This window comes from Rattus norvegicus, chromosome 4, assembly GCF_021556685.1.
Source record: "Rattus norvegicus strain SHRSP/BbbUtx chromosome 4, alternate assembly SHRSP_T2T, whole genome shotgun sequence".
NCBI classification, from domain to species: domain Eukaryota; kingdom Metazoa; phylum Chordata; class Mammalia; order Rodentia; family Muridae; genus Rattus; species Rattus norvegicus.
This window is the reverse complement of record NC_141537.1, coordinates 40,913,906-40,937,684: the sequence shown is the minus strand read 5'-3', so window position 1 is coordinate 40,937,684 and position 23,779 is coordinate 40,913,906. Positions and strand designations below refer to the sequence as shown.

The following is a 23,779-nucleotide window of genomic DNA, read 5'->3' as shown; positions in this document are numbered from 1 at the left end:
TTAAACAAAGAATTTTCAGCTGAGGAATATCGAATGGCTGAGAAGTACCTAAAAAAAATGCCCATCATCCTTAGTCAGCAGAGAAACACAAATCAAAACAATCCTGAGGTTCCACCTCACATCCAAAAAGAATGGCTAAGATCAAAAATTCAGGTGACAACAGCACATGCTGATGAGGATGTGGAGAAAGAGCAACACTCCTCCATAGCTGGTGGGATTGCAAACTGATATAACCACTATTGAAATCAATCTGGAGATTCCTCAGTATATTGGAAATAATTCTACTGAAGACCCAGCTATACCCAAAGTATGCCCCACCTTACCATAAGGAAATATGATCCACTATGCTCACAGCAGTCTGATCTGTAATAGCCAGAAGCTGGAAACAACCCTGATGTCCCTCAACCAAATAATGGATACAGAAAATGTGGTTCATTTACACAATGGAATACTACTTAGCTATTAAAAACGAGGACATCATGAATGTTGCAGGCGAATGGATGGAACTAGAAAATATCATCCTGAGTGAGGAAAGTCAGACTCCAAAGAACATCCATGGTATGTACTAAGTGTTAAGTGATTATTAGCCAAAAATACAGAATACCTAGGATACAATCCATAGTAAGCAAGGAGTTTAACAAGCAGAAAGCCCCAAGTGAGAATGCTTCATTCCCACTTAGAAGGGAGAAGAAAATAATCATGGGAGGCAGAGAAACCTGGGTGGGAGAGAGAAGAGGAAGGAGAAAAGAGAAATAGGATCAGGTGTTATGGGAGGGGGGACAGGTGAAAAGCCCAGATGGCCAACAGAATGAATGGAAATAAGCAGACTGGGGTAGGCGATTCGAGGTGGAGGGACCCCAGAGAAAGTATCGGAGACCCAGGAGGTGAGAGTCTCTCAGAACTCAATGGGGGTGTCCTTTGCCAAAATGACCAACACTGGGGAATGGAACTTGAAGTGTACACCTTCAGTAGATACACAGGGGCTCAAGTGGAGGGACTGGATTATTAACCCAAAGTTAAAATTTCCAACCCTGAATTTTTCCTGTCTGAAAGAACTCTAGGGATAAAAATGGAGAAATTGATGGAAAGGTGGTCCAATGACAGCCCAACTTGGAAACCATCTCATGGTAGGGCACTAAGACCTGACACTGTTACTGATGCTATGATGTGCTTACAGACTGGAGCTGTCCTATGAGAGGCCCTACCAGCAGTTGACTGAAACAGATGCAGATACTTAACCCAACCATTAAACTGAAGTCTCAGACTCCCATGGTGGAATGATAGAAGAATCGAAGAAACTGAAGGGGAGAGCAACCACTTAGGAAGACCAGCAGTCTCAACTAACCCAGAACTCAGGAGATTCCCAGACACTGGGCCACCAACCAGAAGCATACACAGGATGGTCTGAGGCCCCTGGCACATATACAGCAAAGAACTGCCTGGTCTTGCCTTATCCGGAGAAGATGAGCTTAATCCAGGAGTGACTTGAGGCCCCAAGAAAGGGGAAGGCCTGGTAGGTTGGGGCTGGGGGGGTTTGGGGGGGTTTCAACTTGAAGGGGGGTGAAATCAACGTGGAGGCAGGCAAGGGGGAGGAGGAATGGGATGAGGAACTGGGGGGTGGGGGCAATGACTGGAAAGTTAATAAAGTAATTAAAAAAGTAATGTTTAAAATCAAACAAAGAAGTTGATATGTTTTAACATATTAAGCGAATAATTAACTTTAAAAAATAAAAAAAAAACCTTGTAATGGTTTAGAAAACCAATGATCCAGTAGGCAAAATACTTACTGTGTAAAATTGAGGATATGTATTCAAAATGCCAGCACCAAGTAAACTGAGGATTTGTGTTCAAATTCCCAGCACCCAGTAAGTCAGACAAAGTGAGTATCTGTATCCAGCACTAGAAAGAGAGAGGAATATCTCCAAAGCTTGCTGCATCCATGAATTCCAGATTCAGTGCAATTCAGTGTGGACTTAAAACTCAAGCACAAAGCTGTTGGTTACAGCCACAATGCTGGCCAGAATTACATCAGTAGGCATATCTTGCCAGACTAGTCATTTCTGTAGGTCACTTATTACCTTGGTAGCAAGAATACCCTTCAAGAGGCTACCCATGCTCCAAAAGATCGTTCTCTCTCTCTCTCTCTCTCTCTCTCTCTCTCTCTCTCTCTCTCTCTCTCTCTCTCTCTCTTTCAAACACTCTTGCCTTCTAATGATTTCCCATATACCTAGTCAGAGTCCTTCTCTTCTTCTGAAATGTCTTACTCCATTCTTTCCTGACTGAAAATTACCCAATCCTTTTATAACCTGTCCAGTTTTTATTTTATCAATTATTTCTATAATTAATTGCTGAGGTAACTATGTCATTAAAACACGCACGCACACACACACACACACACACAAACCCCAGAATCCACTTATAACACAGAATTTCGCATTGTGTTGAGTTTAGGCTATCTCACTTTATTTTTAAACAGAAATGTTCAATTCTTCAAAACTGAAGGAGTGAAATGATTAAGACCAAAGAAGGGATCCTAATAGTTGGTTGGAACTGCTATGTGATTTAAAAAGAAACCCAAGAATAGAAACTGAGCCAGGGGAAACTGAGTATATTGTATCCTATCTGAAACATTTTTTTTTTTTATCTCTTGTCCCTCCAGGTATTTGTGACATAAGAAACACAACACAAAGGAAGGAACATTCAGGAAGGCTCAGGAATGCTCTGATGAATGTGAAAAGGAAAAAAAATATATCTTAGAATGCAAATTTTCCATAAACAAATCAAAAGTGAGCCATGAAAGAACATGGAATAGAAATCCAAGATCTCTCAGACCCGGTGAGAGAGAGACCCAACCGCCTGGTCAGGTGGGCACTCCTGAGGCTGCAGAGCGGAAGAGACCACCAACTCTGCTCACCCCTGCCCACATCCCTGGCCCAAGAGGAAACTGTATAAGGCCTCTGGGCTCCCGTGGGGAAGGGCCCAGGAGCGGCAGGACCCCTGTGCCTGACACACCGCCGGAACCTGAAAGAAACAGACCGGATAAACAGTTCTCTGCACCCAAATCCCGTGGGAGGGAGAGCTAAACCTTCAGAGAGGCAGACAAGCCTGGGAAACCACAAGTGACTGCTCCCTGCACACACATCTCGGACGCCAGAGGAAAAAGCCAAAGACCATCTGGAACCCTGGTGCACTGAAGTTCCCGGAAGGGGCGGCACAGGTCTTCCTGGTTGCTGCCGCTGCAGAGAGCCCGTGGGCAGCACCCCACGAGCGAACCTGAGCCTCAGGACCACAGGTAAGACCAAACTTTCTGCTGCAAGAAAGCTGCCTGGTGAACTCAAGACACAGGCCCACAGGAACAGCTGAAGACCTGTAGAGAGGAAAAACTACACGCCAGAAAGCAGAACACTCTGTCCCCATAACTGACTGAAAGAGAGGAAAACAGGTCTACAGTACTCCTGTCACACAGGCTTGTAGGACAGTCTAGCCACTGTCAGAAATAGCAGAACAAAGTAACACTAGAGATAATCTGATGGCGAGAGGCAAGCGCAGGAATCCAAGCAACAGAAACCAAGACTACATGCCATCATCGGAGCCCAATTCTCCCACCAAAACAAACATGGAATATCCAAACACACCAGAAAAGCAAGATCTAGTTACAAAATCATATTTGATCATGATGCTGGAGGACTTCAAGAAAGACATGAACACACTTAGGGAAGCACAGGAAAACATTAATAAACAAGTAAAAGCCTACAGAGAGGAATCGCAAAAATCCCTGAAAGAATTCCAGGAAAACACAATCAAACAGTTGAAGGAATTAAAAATGGAAATAGAAGAAATCAAAAAAGAACACATGGAAACAACCCTGGATATAGAAAACCAAAAGAAGAGACAAGGAGCTGTAGATACAAGCCTCACCAACAGAATTCAAGAGATGGAAGAGAGAATCTCAGGAGCAGAAGATTCCATAGAAATCATTGACTCAACTGTCAAAGATAATGTAAAGCGGAAAAAGCTACTGGTCCAAAACATACAGGAAATCCAGGACTCAATGAGAAGATCAAACCTAAGGATAATAGGTATAGAAGAGAGTGAAGACTCCCAGCTCAAAGGACCAGTAAATATCTTCAACAAAATCATAGAAGAAAACTTCCCTAACCTAAAAAAAGAGATACCCATAGACATACAAGAAGCCTACAGAACTCCAAATAGATTGGACCAGAAAAGAAACACCTCCCGTCACATAATTGTCAAAACACCAAACGCACAAAATAAAGAAAGAATATTAAAAGCAGTAAGGGAAAAAGGTCAAGTAACATATAAAGGGAGACCTATCAGAATCACACCAGACTTCTCGCCAGAAACTATGAAGGCCAGAAGATCCTGGACTGATGTCATACAGACCCTAAGAGAACACAAATGCCAGCCCAGGTTACTGTATCCAGCAAAACTCTCAATTAACATTGATGGAGAAACCAAGATATTCCATGACAAAACCAAATTTACACAATATCTTTCTACAAATCCAGCACTACAAAGGATAATAAATGGTAAAGCCCAACATAAGGAGGCAAGCTATACCCTAGAAGAAGCAAGAAACTAATCGTCTTGGCAACAAAACAAAAAGAATGAAAGCACACAAACATAACCTCACATCCAAATATGAATATAACGGGAAGCAATAATCACTATTCCTTAATATCTCTCAATATCAATGGCCTCAACTCCCCAATAAAAAGACATAGATTAACAAACTGGATACGCAACGAGGACCCTGCATTCTGCTGCCTACAGGAAACACACCTCAGAGACAAAGACAGACACTACCTCAGAGTGAAAGGCTGGAAAACAACTTTCCAAGCAAATGGTCAGAAGAAGCAAGCTGGAGTAGCCATTCTAATATCAAATAAAATCAATTTCCAACTAAAAGTCATCAAAAAAGATAAGGAAGGACACTTCATATTCATCAAAGGAAAAATCCACCAAGATGAACTCTCAATCCTAAATATCTATGCCCCAAATACAAGGGCACCTACATACGTAAAAGAAACCTTACTAAAGCTCAAAACACACATTGCACCTCACACAATAATAGTGGGAGACTTCAACACCCCACTCTCATCAATGGACAGATCATGGAAACAGAAATTAAACAGTGATGTCGACAGACTAAGAGAAGTCATGAGCCAAATGGACTTAACGGATATTTATAGAACATTCTATCCTAAAGCAAAAGGATATACCTTCTTCTCAGCTCCTCATGGTACTTTCTCCAAAATTGACCATATAATTGGTCAAAAAACGGGGCTCAACAGGTACAGAAAGATAGAGATAATCCCATGCATGCTATCGGACCACCACGGCCTAAAACTGGTCTTCAATAACAATAAGGGAAGAATGCCCACATATACGTGGAAATTGAACAATGCTCTACTCAATGATAACCTGGTCAAGGAAGAAATAAAGAAAGAAATTAAAAACTTTTTAGAATTTAATGAAAATGAAGATACAACATACCCAAACTTATGGGACACAATGAAAGCTGTGCTAAGAGGAAAACTCATAGCGCTGAGTGCCAGCAGAAAGAAACAGGAAAGAGCATATGTCAACAGCTTGACAGCACACCTAAAAGCTCTAGAACAAAAAGAAGCAAATACACCCAGGAGGAGTAGAAGGCAGGAAATAATCAAACTCAGAGCTGAAATCAACCAAGTAGAAACAAAAAGGACCATAGAAAGAATCAACAGAACCAAAAGTTGGTTCTTTGAGAAAATCAACAACATAGATAAACCCTTAGCCAGACTAACGAGAGGACACAGAGAGTGCGTCCAAATTAACAAAATTAGAAATGAAAAGGGAGACATAACTACAGATTCAGAGGAAATTCAAAAAATCATCAGATCTTACTATAAAAACCTATATTCAACAAAATTTGAAAATCTTCAGGAAATGGACAATTTCCTAGACAGATACCAGGTATCGAAGTTAAATCAGGAACAGATAAACCAGTTAAACAACCCCATAACTCCTACGGAAATAGAAGCAGTCATTAAAGGTCTTCCAACCAAAAAGAGCCCAGGTCCAGACGGGTTTAGTGCAGAATTCTATCAAACCTTCATAGAAGACCTCATACCAATATTATCCAAACTATTCCACAAAATTGAAACAGATGGAGCACTACCGAATTCCTTCTACGAAGCCACAATTACTCTTATACCTAAACCACACAAAGACACAACAAAGAAAGAGAACTTCAGACCAATTTCCCTTATGAATATCGACGCAAAAATACTCAATAAAATTCTGGCAAACCGAATTCAAGAGCACATCAAAACAATCATCCACCATGATCAAGTAGGCTTCATCCCAGGCATGCAGGGATGGTTTAATATACGGAAAACCATCAACGTGATCCATCATATAAACAAACTGAAAGAACAAAACCACATGATCATTTCATTAGATGCTGAGAAAGCATTTGACAAAATTCAACACCCCTTCATGATAAAAGTCCTGGAAAGAATAGGAATTCAAGGCCCATACCTAAACATAGTAAAAGCCATATACAGCAAACCAGTTGCTAACATTAAACTAAATGGAGAGAAACTCGAAGCAATCCCACTAAAATCAGGGACTAGACAAGGCTGCCCACTCTCTCCCTACTTATTCAATATAGTTCTTGAAGTTCTAGCCAGAGCAATCAGACAACAAAAGGAGATCAAGGGGATACAGATCGGAAAAGAAGAAGTCAAAATATCACTATTTGCAGATGACATGATAGTATATTTAAGTGATCCCAAAAGTTCCACCAGAGAACTACTAAAGCTGATAAACAACTTCAGCAAAGTGGCTGGGTATAAAATTAACTCAAATAAATCAGTTGCCTTCCTCTATACAAAAGAGAAACAAGCCGAGAAAGAAATTAGGGAAACGACACCCTTCATAATAGACCCAAATAATATAAAGTACCTCGGTGTGACTTTAACAAAGCAAGTAAAAGATCTGTACGATAAGAACTTCAAGACACTGAAGAAGGAAACTGAAGAAGACCTCAGAAGATGGAAAGATCTCCCATGCTCATGGATTGGCAGGATTAATATAGTAAAAATGGCCATTTTACCAAAAGCAATCTACAGATTCAATGCAATCCCCATCAAAATACCAATCCAATTCTTCAAAGAGTTAGACAGAACAATTTGCAAATTCATCTGGAATAACAAAAAACCCAGGATAGCTAAAGCTATCCTCAACAATAAAAGGACTTCAGGGGGAATCACTATCCCTGAACTCAAGCAGTATTACAGAGCAATAGTGATAAAAACTGCATGGTATTGGTACAGAGACAGACAGATAGACCAATGGAATAGAATTGAAGACCCAGAAATGAACCCACACACCTATGGTCACTTGATTTTTGACAAAGGAGCCAAAACCATCCAATGGAAAAAAGATAGCATTTTCAGCAAATGGTGCTGGTTCAACTGGAGGGCAACATGTAGAAGAATGCAGATCGATCCATGCTTATCACCCTGTACAAAGCTTAAGTCCAAGTGGATCAAGGACCTCCACATCAAACCAGACACACTCAAACTAATAGAAGAAAAACTAGGGAAGCATCTGGAACACATGGGCACTGGAAAAAATTTCCTGAACAGAACACCAATGGCTTATGCTCTAAGATCAAGAATCGACAAATGGGATCTCATAAAACTGCAAAGCTTCTGTAAGGCAAAGGACACTGTGGTTAGGACAAAACGGCAACCAACAGATTGGGAAAAGATCTTTACCAATCCTACAACAGATAGAGGCCTTATATCCAAAATATACAAAGAACTCAAGAAGTTAGACCGCAGGGAAACAAATAACCCTATTAAAAAATGGGGTTCAGAGCTAAACAAAGAATTCACAGCTGAGGAATGCCGAATGGCTGAGAAACACCTAAAGAAATGTTCAACATCTTTAGTCATAAGGGAAATGCAAATCAAAACAACCCTGAGATTTCACCTCACACCAGTGAGAATGGCTAAGATCAAAAACTCAGGTGACAGCAGATGCTGGCGAGGATGTGGAGAAAGAGGAACACTCCTCCATTGTTGGTGGGATTGCAGACTGGTAAAACCATTCTGGAAATCAGTCTGGAGGTTCCTCAGAAAATTGGACATTGAACTGCCTGAGGATCCAGCTATACCTCTCTTGGGCATATACCCAAAAGATGCCTCAACATATAAAAGAGACACGTGCTCCACTATGTTCATCGCAGCCTTATTTATAATAGCCAGAAGCTGGAAAGAACCCAGATGCCCTTCAACAGAGGAATGGATACAGAAAATGTGGTACATCTACACAATGGAATATTACTCAGCTATCAAAAACAACGAGTCTATGAAATTCGTAGGCAAATGGTTGGAACTGGAAAATATCATTCTGAGTGAGCTAACCCAATCACAGAAAGACATACATGGTATGCACTCATTGATAAGTGGCTATTAGCCCAAATGCTTGAATTACCCTAGATCCCTAGAACAAACGAAACTCAAGACGGATGATCAAAATGTGAATGCTTCACTCCTTCTTTAAATGAGGAAAAAGAATACCCTTGGCTGGGAAGGGAGAGGCAAAGATTAAAACAGAGACTGAAGGAACACCCATTCAGAGCCTGCCCCACAGGTGGCCCATACATATACAGCCACCCAATTGGACAAGATGGATGAAGCAAAGAAGTGCAGACCGACAGGAGCCGGATGTAGATCGCTCCTGAGAGACACAGCCAGAATACAGCAAATACAGAGGCGAATGCCAGCAGCAAACCACTGAGCTGAGAATAGGTCCCCCGTTGAAGGAATCAGAGAAAGAACTGGAAGAGCTTGAAGGGGCTCGAGACCCCAAAAGTACAACAATGTCAAGCAACCAGAGCTTCCAGGGACTAAGCCACTACCTAAAGACTATATATGGACTGACCCTGGACTCTGACCCCATAGGTAGCAATGAATATCCTAGTAAGAGCACCAGTGGAAGGGGAAGCCCTGGGTCCTAAGACTGAACCCCCAGTGAACTAGACTATGGGGGGAGGGTGGCAATGGGGGGAGGGTTGGGAGGGGAACACCCATAAGGAAGGGGAGGGGGGAGGGGGATTTTGCCCGGAAACCGGGAAAGGGAATAACACTTGAAATGTATATAAGAAATACTCAAGTTAATAAAAAAAAAAAAAAAAAAAAGAAATCCAAGATCTCATTGTGCTAAACTAGGGCACACAAAATAAAGCAGGATGCACTCATTTCATGATGATGATGATGATGATGATGATGATGATGATGATGATGATGATGATTATTATTAAATTTACTTAGTGTACTGGCTAGTTACATCTTGACACAAGCTATAGTTCTGTTAAAAGAAAACTATTTTATCAATAGGGATGTGTCTTCATAAAAATTGGGCTGCAGGTAAGCCTGAAGGGCATTTTCTTAGCGATTGATCTTGGGAGGGCCTAGTCTGTGGTAGGGGCATCCCAGAGTTGGTAGTCTTGAGTTCTGTAAGAAAGCAGGCTGATCAATCCAGGGGCAGCAAGCCAATCAGAGCACTCCCCCATGGTCTGTGCAACAGCTCATGATTCCAGATTCCTTCCCCGTTCTAATTCTTGCCTTCACTGTTCTTGATAAACAGTTATATAGAACTGTGATGAAACAAACCCTTTTCTCTCCAAATTCTGTTTGCTTATAGTGTTTCATCACAGCAATAGTAACCCTAAGATAAATTGGTACCACATTTATGAGGTGTTACAGTGACAGATCTGTGAATGTTGCTTTGGGGAAGATTTTGGAAGGACTTTGGTATTTTGGACTAGAAGTGTTAAGAGCATTCGGCTATATGAGCTTAGAAGATAGTTTTGAGAGCAATGCTGACTAAAGACTCCTGATTGTGAAGTTTTAAAAAAACTTTTTTGAGAGTCCTTTAAAGACTACCAGGTATGTTGCTATTTAGAGTAGAGAATATGTGGTTTGGTTAGATGGGGCAGAATGCTTAACAAGAGACTAGTACCACTAAAGTAAAACATTTGCTTTGCTAGGATAATGGATATCGGCCAGCTAGAGCTAAGAAATTAGATCAGCATCAGTGAGTTTAAATCTTTTGGGAAGTGTTTCCTAAGAGCACAGAGGAACTGTGTTCCAGAGTTAGCCACGATTGTACCTTGTGTTGGCAGCCAGACTTAGTAGTATAAAGTCACTCAGGTTATGGTTTTGAAGGCATCAGATATCATGGGGGGGCAGTGGAGGCCTGGCACTCATAGTCCGGTATAGGTGATTGGTAAAGGTGCAGCCTCAGTAGCCTCAGTAGCCGTTGAAGCTCCAGGACGGAAGGGGCCAATGAAGAAGAGCTGAGGCCTGTCACCATGAGCAGAGTACAGGATAGGCTACTGGTTAAGTGCAGTCCAGTTGTAGCAGAAGACACAGTGTTTTGGAGATCCCAGTACCATGAGATGACCAACAAAAACAATGGACTGGAGCTGGGCCTAGAAGACAAACCATGTGTGCTGCAGAAGGCAGACCCTGAGAAATGACCACAGCCCTCTACAGGAGCTCAGACGGTTTGGTGGACCAGACACACTGGGTACTGGGTTATCTGCAGCTGGGGTGGACCAGGCACACTGGGTACTGGGTTATCTGCAGCTGGGGTGGACCAGGCACACTGGGTACTGGGTTATCTGCAGCTGGGATTTGACTTTACTTTGTTCAGATTATGACTGATTCTTCTCTCGACATAAAAAACAATATTTATTTACTTTATAGGAGTTTACAATTGAGAGACATAGGATTTTAAAAGACTTCAGATTTTAGAAGAGAGTGTATATTTTAAAGAGACTGATTTGGGTTTGATTTTTAAGACTGTGGAACTTTTCAAGTTCGTAAAATGTTTTACACTGTAATGTCAATATAAATGTCTGATCTTGGGGATAACAAAGAAAGGAAAGATTGTGCTTTAACAGTGAGAAATTTGTGTGTGAAGCTAAAACTAAGTCGGTTGTGCCAGTTAGTTTTATGTCAACTTGACACAGCTACACTCATGTTAGAGAGAACTCTATTTTCCTAACTGAGAAAATGCCTCCTTAAGATCGGGCGCCTGCAAGGCTGTATGGCATTTCTTTAGTCAGTCACTGATTGCGGGAGGGGAGGGCTCAGTCCACTGTGGGTAAGACCACCAATGGGTTAGTGGTTCTGGGTTCTATAAGAAAGCAGGCTGATCAAGCCAGGGAGACAAAGCCAATCAAAGCACCCCACGTGACCTTTGCATCAGCTCATGCTTCCTAATTCCTGCCTTGCTATGTGTTCCTGTCCTTACTGCTTTTGATAATGAACTATAATATGGAACTGTGAGCAAAAGGAAACCTTTCCTCTTCAGATTGCTTTTGGTCATGGTACTTCCTCATAGTCATGATAACCCTAACAGTCTGCCACAAAATATTCTGGGATTCACTTGTATCCTCAGTTTTCTAGTGTGTTTTCCCCCCCACTTATCAAATAGCCAATCAATAATCAGATGTGTCTTCCTCAATCACTCTACCACCCCCCCCCACACACATCCTTTTTTTAAGACAAGGTCTGAGTACACTTGGAGCTCACTGATTTGGCTAACCTGGATGCCCAGCATTCTCCCAGGATTCTCCTGTCCAGCACATAATTACACGTACAGACTATTATGCTCAGCTTTTTTATGTGGGTTCAAAGATCACATTTAAGTTTACAGACTTGAGCAGCAAGCCCTTCACTAACTGAAAAATCTCAGCCCCCAGAACTGCTTTTTGTGGTTGTTTTTGGCGGTTCTGACTATGTCACACTGACTAGCCTGGAGCTCCTTTTATAGAGCCTAGAAGTCAGAGGTCCACCTGGCTCTGCTTTCCAAATGTTGAGATTAATCCCATGTGCCTTTATTCCCAGCCCCAAAATGGCATTTTTGAGCCAAATCTTCTATCAAGTATTCTTTGTAAACACTGAAATAGGTGATTAAATAAGAGGACGGAAATTAATGTACATAATAATTTTCTAACTCTTCCCCTAATTTTAGGCTTTTGTATTGGTCACAAATATTTTTCAATACTGTTAAAAAGTACGATGAAGAATATTCTTATATACAAGTTGAGATAACTAGAGACAATCATATTAAAGGATCTAAGGTGTCAGAGAAAGATAAATATTTTCTTTCATATGTAGATGCTAAATAGTATGCACACACAAAATCACACACACACATATATATGTATGTACGTATGTATATGTATGTATGTATAGTATGTATAGTATGTGTATATGACATAAAAGCAGAAATGGAAAACTAGATGGGGCACCAACTCTCAAGCCCTGTGTCATGAACATGGTTGGGCTGAACCACCCTTTCACAGGGATCACATGCCAGATACTCTGAACATCAACCCAGGAGTCAATAAAGGTCACCTTAGCCAACATGCCTAAACATGGTACCTGAAGAGGTCACCTTCTGTCACCAGACAGGAGCCCCATTGGGGATAAGGATAAGGACAATAACCACGCACACTTTTGACCCTAAATTTGCCCTGTCTAAAAGAAATGGAGGGACAAAGAAGGAGCAGAGACTGAAGGAATGGTCAACCAATAACTGGCCCAACTTGAGACCTGTTCCATGGGCAAGCACCAATCTCTGACACCAGTAATGATACTGTTATGCTTGCAGACAGGAGCCTAGCATGGGTGTCCACTGAGAGGCTCTACCCAGCAGCTGACTGAGGCATATTCACAGCGAAACACTGGAGGTAAGGTCAGTCGCTCTTATGGAAAAGCTGGCAGAAAGGATTGAAGGCTCTGAATGGAACAGGAATTCCACAGGAAGCCAACAGAGTCAACTAACATGGATCCCTAGGAGCTGTCAGAGACTGAAGACCAATCAAACGGCATACACGGGCTGGAACAAGGCCCCCAGTACATATGTAACAGATATATGTAGCTCAGTCACCATGTGGGTACCCATATGTGGATCTGTCTCCTTGTAGGTCGCTAAAGCTTTAGCCTGACTCTGGTATCTGTTCCCTGACAGAGCTGCCTTGCTGGCCTCAGTGGGAGAGAATGTACCTAATCTGCAGAGACTGGATGTGCCAGGGTGGGGAATACTGATTATCACCCCCATCAGTGGAGGGAGAATGGGAGCAGACTAAGGGAGGACTGGGGGGGGGGAGTGGTGGCATATGAGATGTAAATAAATTTTAAAAAGCATTCATAGCAATATCAAAATTACAGTTATGAAGTAGCAACAAAAATAATCTTTTGGTTGGGGGTTGCCACAACATGAGGAACTATACTGAAGGCTCACAGCATTAGGAAGGTTGAGAACCACTGTCTAAGGAAACAAAGGAACAAGGGAAAGGAGGGAGCAAGGGGGATATAAACTTAGATGGCAATGTCCTGTGTAACACAGTGCCATGCACATGAAACACAATCAATAAAAATAAATCTGGGCTAACCTCTGGATATGCATCTAGAAAGATCCTCACAAATACCACTTCTTTAACAGTCTCACCTCACAATGAATGTCTTTGATTTTTATTGCTAGGCTTATGTCCAGAAAACTAAGAGTTAATTAATTGCTTAATACTATGATATAGGTAATTTTTAACTTGTCTGGTTTTCTAAACTAGAGTAATGAATTTCCTGAAAGTGTGTGTGGCACCTCTGGGCCACTGCCTTCGTTCAGAGACCACCAGTTTTCTGCAGTGTCCTGGGCAGTAATTTCACCACTGCTGCAGCACCATTACTTCAAGGAAGAGCTAGTTAATAATTGGTTGTTTAATAAAGAAAAAGAATAGAGATTGTATGGCTGTTTAGAAAATGTCTATGTACCCCAAATTCAAAGCTTTTTATTTGATGGCCGATACACTTGTTCAGCACCCTAACCCTAACCGTAACCCTGTGGTGATGTGATGTGACGTCACATCATTAACAAAGTACTAACATCATTTGTAGTTGAATATCATATAGCCACATCATATAATGTCCTAATTTGTTAGTTTTATCTAGACAACAATTAATTAAATGAAGTAAAAAAAGATAATGGAGTTTTAAGAAAAAACTTAAGTCCTTCTACGAATGGGAAAACCAGGAAAGGGGATAACATTTGAAATGTAAATAAAAAAATCCAGTAAAAAATATTTAGGAGAAAAAGCAACTCTTAATATTCATTAGCAAATGTAGTCTAATTTCACCAGGAGTTCTTAGAAAACAATGAAGTCTCCTGATAAAAGTCAGTGAAAGGAAGCAATGGATGGCATTGGGGCTGAGATACTCCCAACTATTTTAGCTAAAGTAGTATTTTTATAAAGTCCAAAAGCAAGACGATAAATGGATGCTCAATTAGGCACATCTGATGTACTGTTTTCAGAAAAGGAGATAACTAAAGTTGGGCACATATAACACACCCTCAGTTTTTCAAAATAGCTGTGTGACAGGGCACACAACCAGGTATTTCATATCAACACTAAAACAAAGAAATGAAGTGCAAAAAGCTTAAACTTGCAATCTGTCACGTTAATTTATCTAGTTATATGTGGTATACTTCCATAGGTACAAGTAAGCTCTGTCATATATTATGTAGGGCTAGATTGCCAGGCTCCAGGGCTAAGGTTAGGAGAAGTGGGAACAACCAGTTTTTACAAAGAGCTGCTGCAGGCTACTGAGATGTCTCCATCCCAGCCTACTGCAGGCAGCCTCTTATTCCAGATGGTGGGTCCCCTGGAGGGATGTGTCTCCTGCTTCTCAGGGTCCCAGACGCCACCCTACTTATAAGGAGCTGCCGTGATCTTCTGAGATGTCTTCATCCCGGCCTACTGCTGGCAGTCCCTGTCATCGTATGTTGTTTCCAGTACAAGATGACATTTATTTCTAAAAGTGTGAATCATAAAGCTAATAGGCATCCATCCGTCTTTTTGACTATGGAGTCTATGCATACAGTTTCACAGTTCTAGTTATATGTAGCCACAATGAGAAACAAATGTACAATACTTCCTGTATCACAGGAAACAGGTTAGGTCTGAATCAAAATTTAAATAAAGCTGTAAAAGTTTTTCAGATTTGTTAAAATGCCATTTATAATCACAGTTTAGTTGAAAGATAAGAAAAGGTAACTTGGACAATATAATTAAGGCAATGTTTGTTATGTTAAAGCTAGCATACAATATAAAAGAGAAACAAGTACACAGTTGTAAACATTGTTAATTTACTTTGAAAATTGATTCTTATTATGGAATTTAGTGCTTGGCCACCATTCCCCTACATTCCTAACCTAATACTGCTTTCTGTTTAATGAAAAAAGGAAAAGTCAGCAAAACAAAATGCCACCATTAAATCATTTTGCAACATTTTGTGTCAAAAATGTAATGGGAAAGGCACACGTCCAGAGAAAGGTTACTGCTCTTCCAGAACATCTCACTCAGTTCATGCTCATCCTTTTACAGAACTGTGCAGGCACTGATAGTTTTCCCTCTCAATTTAATGTGGCATTTGAAGGATTACGGCATTTTCAGGAAACTACAGGGCAGTGGTTTTAGTGGCTGTCTGGCTGGAAGGGATACAGAGTGAGAGGAACCGTGTTTACAGACAGTGGTAAGAGTCAGCCATGGAGCCTTCTTACAGCATCAGCCCAATTGTGCACTATGTGTTTTATTAATAAAGCATGTGGTTACACAAGAAAATGAGAGCAACATTCAAGGGAATTCTTTTCACAAAGGTGCTTGCTGGATATAACGAGACCTATATTCATCTTTAAATTTTATTAAATGCAACATAATTTGAAAAGCTAATTCTGCAATTGGTAACCATAATTTATTTCAGTTTAGGATTAATGTAACCATCCCTGGAAACTGTTTCCTAGTTAAGAACTAAAATGAAGAACAATCTACTATCACTCAGAAAAGTGGCTAGTCACTTAATAGGCAGTACAAGATATGATACTCCTACCTACATAAGTCATGTTTATTTTTTAAAAGTCAGCTTATTTTGTTTTGAACAAAAAAGACAAGCTTTTCAAGTTAAAGCAAAATTCTACCATACTTCTTTTTTAATAAACACTAAATGAGACACAAATGCCGTATAGTTAACTCAGACTTTCGACAAGATAGTCTGTAAAATGTGTAAAATCAAAATGAGAAAAATATTATAGTTTAAGAATATTAAAATAGTAATCATTAACATTTTTCTATAAATTGTTTAGAATTTCTTATATATGAGTAACATTTTACATTTCTAAAATTTCTTTTCCAATATTACAAATTATGGAATATGAGACTTAAATGTATTTTAAGATCAATTTTGAGAACTAGGCAGATAAGTCATTTTGTAAAGTACTTGCTATTCAAAAATGAATCCCTGAATTTGACTCCTAGGGAAAGCCCTTGGTCCGGCCAAGACTGAATCTCCAGTGAACTTGATTGTAGGGAGGAGGGCAGTAATGAGGGGAGGATGGGGAGGGGAACACCAATATAGAAGGGGACGGGGAAAAGAGGATGTTGGTCCGGAAACCAGGAAAGGGAATAACAGTCGAAATGTAAATAAGAAATACCCAAGTTAATAAAGGTGGAGGAAAAATAAAAAAATAAAAAATAATAAAAACACAAAACAAAAATGAGTAACAACAAAAAGGCATCTGTGATGCCATTCACAATTCCAGTGCTGGGGAAGACAGACAAGTGACCCTCTGTGGTCACTGGTTAGCCACACTTACTTGGCAAACTCCAGGCCAGTGATAGACCCTGTTTCAAAAACAAGGAAAACTGCTTATAAGAAAAAGTAACAAAAGTTGACTTCCATACATACAGTTAACCAAACACACCAGCAAACCTCACAACATATACATACTAAACTAATAATGCAGTGCTCTCTTCAAAATTAAAGAACTGGTTAGTGGAAATACTATCTGCATTCCTCAAAGACACAGACTCTCTGAAGACCTCATGGCTCAACCTCAAATTAACTGGCTGACTCATGTAGTGCTGAAGAGTAAAGCAGGGTCTTATGTATACAGAAATGTACCAGTAAACTACAACTCCCATCTCAACTGTAAACCAGAGATGTACAAATACACAGGAGATGAGTCCCCGGGCACGCCTATGTGGAATTATTAGGCTAAAGAAGATGGAACAACCTGCCCACTCTGGGCTGGGATCCTGGACTACATAAAAGAAGAAACGAAGCTGAGGACAAGCATTCGTCTCCCTCTTGCTTCCTAACTACAGATGTAATGTAACCAGCAGAAGCAAGCTCCTGCCACCATGCTCCTTTTCTATGATGAACTACACCCAGGAAACGAGAGGCAAAATTAAGGAAATAAACAAACAGTAAGTCCTTCGTTAAACTGCTTTTCTCAGGGTACTGTATCACAGTAATAAGACAAGTACGCTAATACAACTTTATCGCTTGTAATCTTCAAATTGTAGCCTTTTGTATTCTGCCCACCCTTTCTCCTAGTTATTAGATGTTTTCCGATAACTCTCATGTTCTGTTTCTCACTACTGTGAATACTATTGCCACTTAACTTAGATAAAACCAGAATTGGAAAGACAGTCCCTCAATAAACAAGAAAATGATCATTCCAGTTGTACTAGTCAACAACCAATCCATGTACATCAACAGTCCTAAAAAGAAACCTAGGATTATACTAATGGCATATATCAAAGTTAGAGAATGAGTTGAAGAAGGTAAAGTGTGTGTGTGTGTTGGGGTGGGAGGGGCGGTGCAGGGGCAGGTTTAATAGTTTCAATACTATACCCTTATGGAGCTAACAGAATTTTAAAATCACAATCTGTCACCTAAATTATCTGTGCAGATCCAGGAAGGCATCTTAACAGGCAAGCAGGATAAGCTACGTCATGTGACTCTATCGTTATGACTTCTGACACAGGAAGTTTACTTATACAAGCCAGAAAGAAGAATGGGTTGACAGCATGCGACTTCTCAGGCAAGGACAAACTGACATTTTATGAACATTAGTACAAAATAATCTCATTTACTAAGCTTACTGAATTTCAACAGACTGAAATTCATTACTTTGCACTGGTATGCTTAAATGACCCACTTCTACTAAAATAATAATCCTCCAGATCACAGATAATCAAGAGAACAACTTCTGTGAGCTACATCTGACCTACAAAGTTCTTTACAAAATGGAAGTCGTGATGCTTGAATAGCTTTTTTACACAAAGGAGTGATTAATTATTTGCCTCTCTAAAGTTAAGTGTGGCATTTAGGTTTAACCGGAGCAGTGATGCACTGTTCCTAAGGCAGAAGTACCACAGAATATAGTTTTAAAAGATGAACAAAATTAATATTACTAATGACTAAAAGAGTAAAGGTATGCATAGCATCACAGTTTTAGCTAAATGGCAACTTTAATAAATTGTACGCCATTAAATTTATGTTTTATATATGTCAGCTAAGTATGTATGCATGTAGCATTTAAATACACACACACACTATAAATACAATGTAATTATATTCACTGACTATGGAAATGTTGATGTACCTTAAAGTTATGTAAAATCATCTTCTTAAACATCACATATTCCAGAAAAGCCTGGACAAAGTTCCCTATCCCATTATTAGTGCTATGATTCTTATTCAGTAGAAAGTAAAACCAAATAATAACACAGTGACTTAGAAAGTTCAAAAGGATAAGTAGAATGCTTTAATAAATGTTAATTTTTTAAAAACAGCTTGCTTAAAAGAATAAGGTTGTAGCACTCACTTAACTGAAAAAAAATGAAGATAGTCCAAAGTCTTCAAAAAAAAAAAAAAAGAAAACAAAAACAAAAACAAAAAACCAAAAAGGATTGAATGAGTCCCACCAACCTGACTGTACACAAATCTGTAGCAAAGCTTTTTTTGTTTTTTTGGAGAAAGAGTTTTACTATGTGACTATGTAACTCAGACTGGTCTCCAACAATTGTCACCTTGCCTCTGACCACAAATACTAGCATTAATGGCTTCTGCCACATGCTTGGAACTCACACACAAGTTTTAAGCAGCAGGGAACTAAAACATAAAATACCCAACATCGTGGAATTTGGAGTGAGATGGTGTAATCTTGAATTCATTGTTTTTCAGTTATACAACTTTTGGGAAGTGACTCTGTGCCTTAGTATTCTCACCAAAACCAAGTCAGTAGCAATAACACTGCCTGCTTTGCTAAGTAGAAAAATAAGATGAATATACAGAATGAGATGAACAATTGCATGTTTTCTTATTAGTACATGTAGAACATTTACCATTACCTAACCTATGGTACATCATTCCAGATAACCTAGAGGCATTGTTGTCTGTGAGTTTGAACAGTAAAATTAGACCAAGAGGAGATGGAAGGCGAAGGTCGCAAGTTGCAAACATGGGGTTCAAGCCAACAGTGAATATAAATAGTGTATTACACCATTCTGCCTCCTAAAATACAGAAAAATCCTCAGTCTTTTTACTAAAAGCCAGGTACAGCTAAAGAGTAAAAGATATTGTTTCAAAAATAAAAATAAATAACAAATTGAAGGGAGTGAAAACTTAAGGGAGGAAAAATTACACCCAAACAGAGGTGTTTAAATAGGATATCTGCTACTCATCAAAGGAACTAGCTGATATTTATTGTTTTTATTGTCCTAGAATAATGAGAGACAGAAGAGCTAGAAAACTGGCTTCCATTCTGAGGCTTAATCAATTATAAAGCAACATGAAAGGAAAACTATTAAAACTGTGTTTTAAAATTGTTTCAAAAATAAAGCCAAGTGTCAGCTTTGCCACAAAGGAACTAGAGGCAAAAGAATCACTGTGCACTTAGGGTCTGTCTGGTCTCCACTTCCAGGCCAGCCTAGGCAACCCTGTCTGAAACTCGTCTCCACCACATCACCTGAAGTCAAATGTTAAAACTTCAGAAAATAAAGTTACTATGAGGCCATAACTTCATTTAAATACAAGCAATCCCTTATGATTCAGTCTAGATTTAGAATATTGGCTTTTTCTTCTGCTTTGATATGAACCCTGTTAAAATTAAACAAAAGATAGTTTCAGGATATTAATTTTTAGGAAATAAATACATCAGCTATGGTACCTGTGCTTTCCCTTTTATATTCAATCTACCATGAGAATTAGGAAGACTAAATATGTTGTCAAAATATTAACATCATTTGTTAAAACACACAAAAAGGCAATTTATTGAGACTGTAAACAGCAACAAAAAAAGAGGTGGGAGGAGTCTAGGTGTACAGTTCAATGATAGAGCATTTACCTAGTATGAGCAGGACCTTGCTCAGTCACTAGTACAACAAATATAACAGTCACACATTAAAAATAGTAATTTCTATATTAGAAGTTTATAAAGTCAGTAATGAAGAAATTGTAAAAATAGTGATAGAATTCTATGAAATAGAATTCTTTCCTTAAAGGAAACAAAAGCATATTGTATTTTTTAAAGTAACTTGAGTAATCTATTTTTAGTGACATTCAGTGACATAGAAGTAATTACCATGTTATAGGGCCTAGGTTATAGCTCAAGGAGGTAGGGCACTTACCTACCATGTACAGGAGTAGAACAGGGAAAAATTATCTTTGAAAATAGTTAACAAAATGACAGCCAAATTAGGATCACTATCAGTCCAATCAAATCTCAGAGAGAAAAACTCAATTATGATCCAGGAAATTTACAACCATACACACTGGCTAGAAAAAAGTTAATTAAAAATCTATATACTCAGTATTAGAGACTAATACTTGAAATAAAATCTATTATACATGAATTCTTGCTGGTGTCCCTAATAGTTTACGATGCAATCAAATTTAGTTTAGGAAAAAGCATCCTGAAGTAAGACATCTAAAATAAAAAAAAAAAAAAATCAAAGTGCTGATAGCATTCCTTAGGCATCGAGCTAACATCCTAACCTTATAACCAACACTGTTCAGTGTTTACATAACTCACCATATAGTTAGAGGAGACTCCAGCATGCAGTTAATAGTGTAGAATTAGCTATAAAACTGAGATAGCTTCACAGATTATTTCCTATCAACATGCTTTTAACAGCTGTATATAAAATAAAATAAAAGGTATTAGCTTAAGAAAATGCACAGATAAAAATTTTCTAGCATCTTTCCTGGTATGTCTCTCACACAGTAGGAAAGGATGTCACATTGTGTTTACCTGGTTAATAGAAACTATGAGGATTACAGTTCAGTCTTGCTCTCAATTTAATAGCAGAGTAAAAAACTCATGGAGATGAAAGGACTGCTTATCTACACGATTCAACTTTTAAAGAATCAAATACTTCAAAAGAGAAAAATTCCTCCATGTCTACTCTTGTATAAGTGTATTAGGTTTCCTTCCTTACCTAATACACATATACATATACAAGTATGCATTCTAATTGCACATAAAAGCAATTCTCAATTTTAAGCCTTTAACACACACCTATTAGATACATGTTCTTATATTTAGTGCCCCGATTTGCTCTTAGATTAAATTTAATCATAATATTTTTATTAAACAAAAAGAGCCAATGCTTATATGGAGTTTATTAAGTGTCTATGATTCATTTATCTAGCATTTCTGTGTATAAAATAAATTGGGCATCAGGAAGTGGGCAATGTAAATATAGAACATCATTATCAAAGCAAATACATTCAGAGAGATACCATAATTTAACAAGCCTCAAGTTGTCCTTTAGCTTTTTAACTGTGTATTTTTAAGACATAAAGGAGTATGACTTTAATGGGCGATTTATTAGATAATGTTTAAGTGTAAAAGGAAGACGGGGAAAAGGAAGTACTGTTTTTCAAATCCCTAAAGATAACATTAAAGGTAAGTTAAGTACTTTTATGACCTTGATAATCCTACCGTTCTCATTTGGTAAAAATAATTTAATCATTTCAGAAAATACATAATGGCATTTACTTGAGGCAATGTTTCTCCCTGAGATCAGAGGTTCGCTGGTAAAGCCATAGCAGCAGTTAAGTGAGCCTCAAGATCTTCTTGTCTCTGCCTCCTAAAGCAGAAGGATTGTACTCAAAATCTTACACAGCTAGCTTCTTTGTGAGTACGGGGAATGTAACTTAGTTCATGTTAGTATGGCAGGGCCCCTGCTGACTTAGCTATCTTCCTGCCCTTAATATATATCTATACAAGAAAAAAAAGTCATACTTAAGAGATCATCATGAAATCATGGGTTCAGTCCCTAAGATTACAAATTAATTAATTAAGTGAATATCTGTGTGAATAATAAATTAAGTATATTAAAAGCAGAGATAAAATAGTATATATGAATGATAAAGGTACAATATGATAAAAATATGACTTTGGAGAAAGGAATTTTCAAATAATAATGGTGCCAATTAAAAAATAAATGATATGTCAAACAAATTAACAAATATTAAGTATATAATTAGTTTTACTAAGAAAACAAAATTCTACATAAAAATTTTAAATCCAAGAACAGTGGTGTCTAATTTTTTAAAAGAACGGTAACATTACAACTAAAAACATTTGTAAGCTTACTTCCTATCCACCTTAACCTCAAAAATATTAGTGAAAACATTCAATTGTGTCTGTATTAATTCCTTTAAAAGTTTTACAGATGGTTTACACTCCTATAAGGCAAACCAAACAAAGTAACTAGCTTTATATATCAACTGTGGAGTTACAAATATTGTTACCTTCCAAAAACTGACAAAATTCCTGATACTGCTTATGAAATAATGTGAGTAGGAATAAATTTTTAATAGAAAGCCATTAAATAGATAAGAAAGGTTAAAAAATCTTATTCAGTCTAGAAGAAAGATGAAACCTATTTTTGAAAGGCAACTAAAATATGGTTTAGAAATGCCCTAGTGAAAAAAAAAGATCTTGAAATAAAAACTGTATTCACTTCTAATGTCATATATATCCAAAAAATACAAGCCAGTAAAAATCTATAGATCTATAGTAAATGATCGAGAATCAATGTACTTTCTCTAAAAAGATATACTCTATAAAGATTCAAACAGTTAAAGGAGAGTATCAGCATTGAATCTTGGATAATTTCAAATTCATCAAGCTCCTCAACCTTAACTCCAGGCCCAATGGAATTTCCTTTGGTTGAGTTTTGTTAATTATATGAGGCTAACATTAAAACAATGTTCATAGTTTTGTGTATACAACTATGTCATACGTATGCTTATGATCTCACTATTGTCAGTCTTCAAAAGTCCTAATGGAAAAACGATCATTCATGTGAAAAAACTTAAATCTATAGAGCAGTTCCTATCCTTTTACTTTTGCACTAGAATTTTTACTTCCTTCTAATCTTTTCAAATAAAAAAACCTAATAACTTTATAACTCAATGCCTTTTATGAAGTAATACGAAGAGAAGTTATATTCTTAGTGACTGAAACACATGAAACCATTTTAATAGTAAATGTTTTAAATCATATAATACAAAGAGGGGTTTTATCATTTTTTTATTCCTTTTGAAATGTTTACTTTCTTTGTTCCCAGTTAATTGACTATAGATTTATTCAATATCATTTCTGTAAGAACTCAGAAAATGCTCCCTTCCACACTGTGCGAACTTTGTGTCACTGGCCTCTGAAAGACTAGAAACTCTTTTGAATGAGCATCTCTTGCTTTCCATCCACGCCCCACCCCCAAGCACTTTGAGTAGTTTCTTCTTTTAGCCACAGATACAAATGGCTAAAACGAGAAGTCTTTGAAGCTTGAGGAGTAGACACAGAGCAGCATCAGCTGAAGTTCCTGGAAGGTATC

General features: G+C 38.5%; 1 protein-coding gene and 1 long non-coding RNA gene across 29 annotated transcripts in view; one reads left to right on the top strand and one right to left on the bottom strand.

The window, feature by feature from the left end:
- The window catches only part of Phf14 (PHD finger protein 14), a 183,226-nt gene that overhangs the window by 67,865 nt on the left and 91,582 nt on the right, over positions 1-23,779 (bottom strand). The window contains 1 exon segment of one of the 28 annotated variants that reach the window (NM_001110492.1): positions 22,624-23,767. Within the exon segment in view, the coding sequence (NP_001103962.1) occupies positions 23,755-23,767 (13 nt within the window). The 3' untranslated portion in view covers positions 22,624-23,754. 28 annotated transcript variants of the gene reach the window in all.
- LOC120102235 (uncharacterized) lies at positions 9,738-13,836 on the top strand. Its single transcript, XR_015686379.1, has 3 exons — positions 9,738-9,965; positions 12,703-12,781; positions 13,661-13,836. It is a non-coding gene; the product is annotated as an uncharacterized LOC120102235 (long non-coding RNA).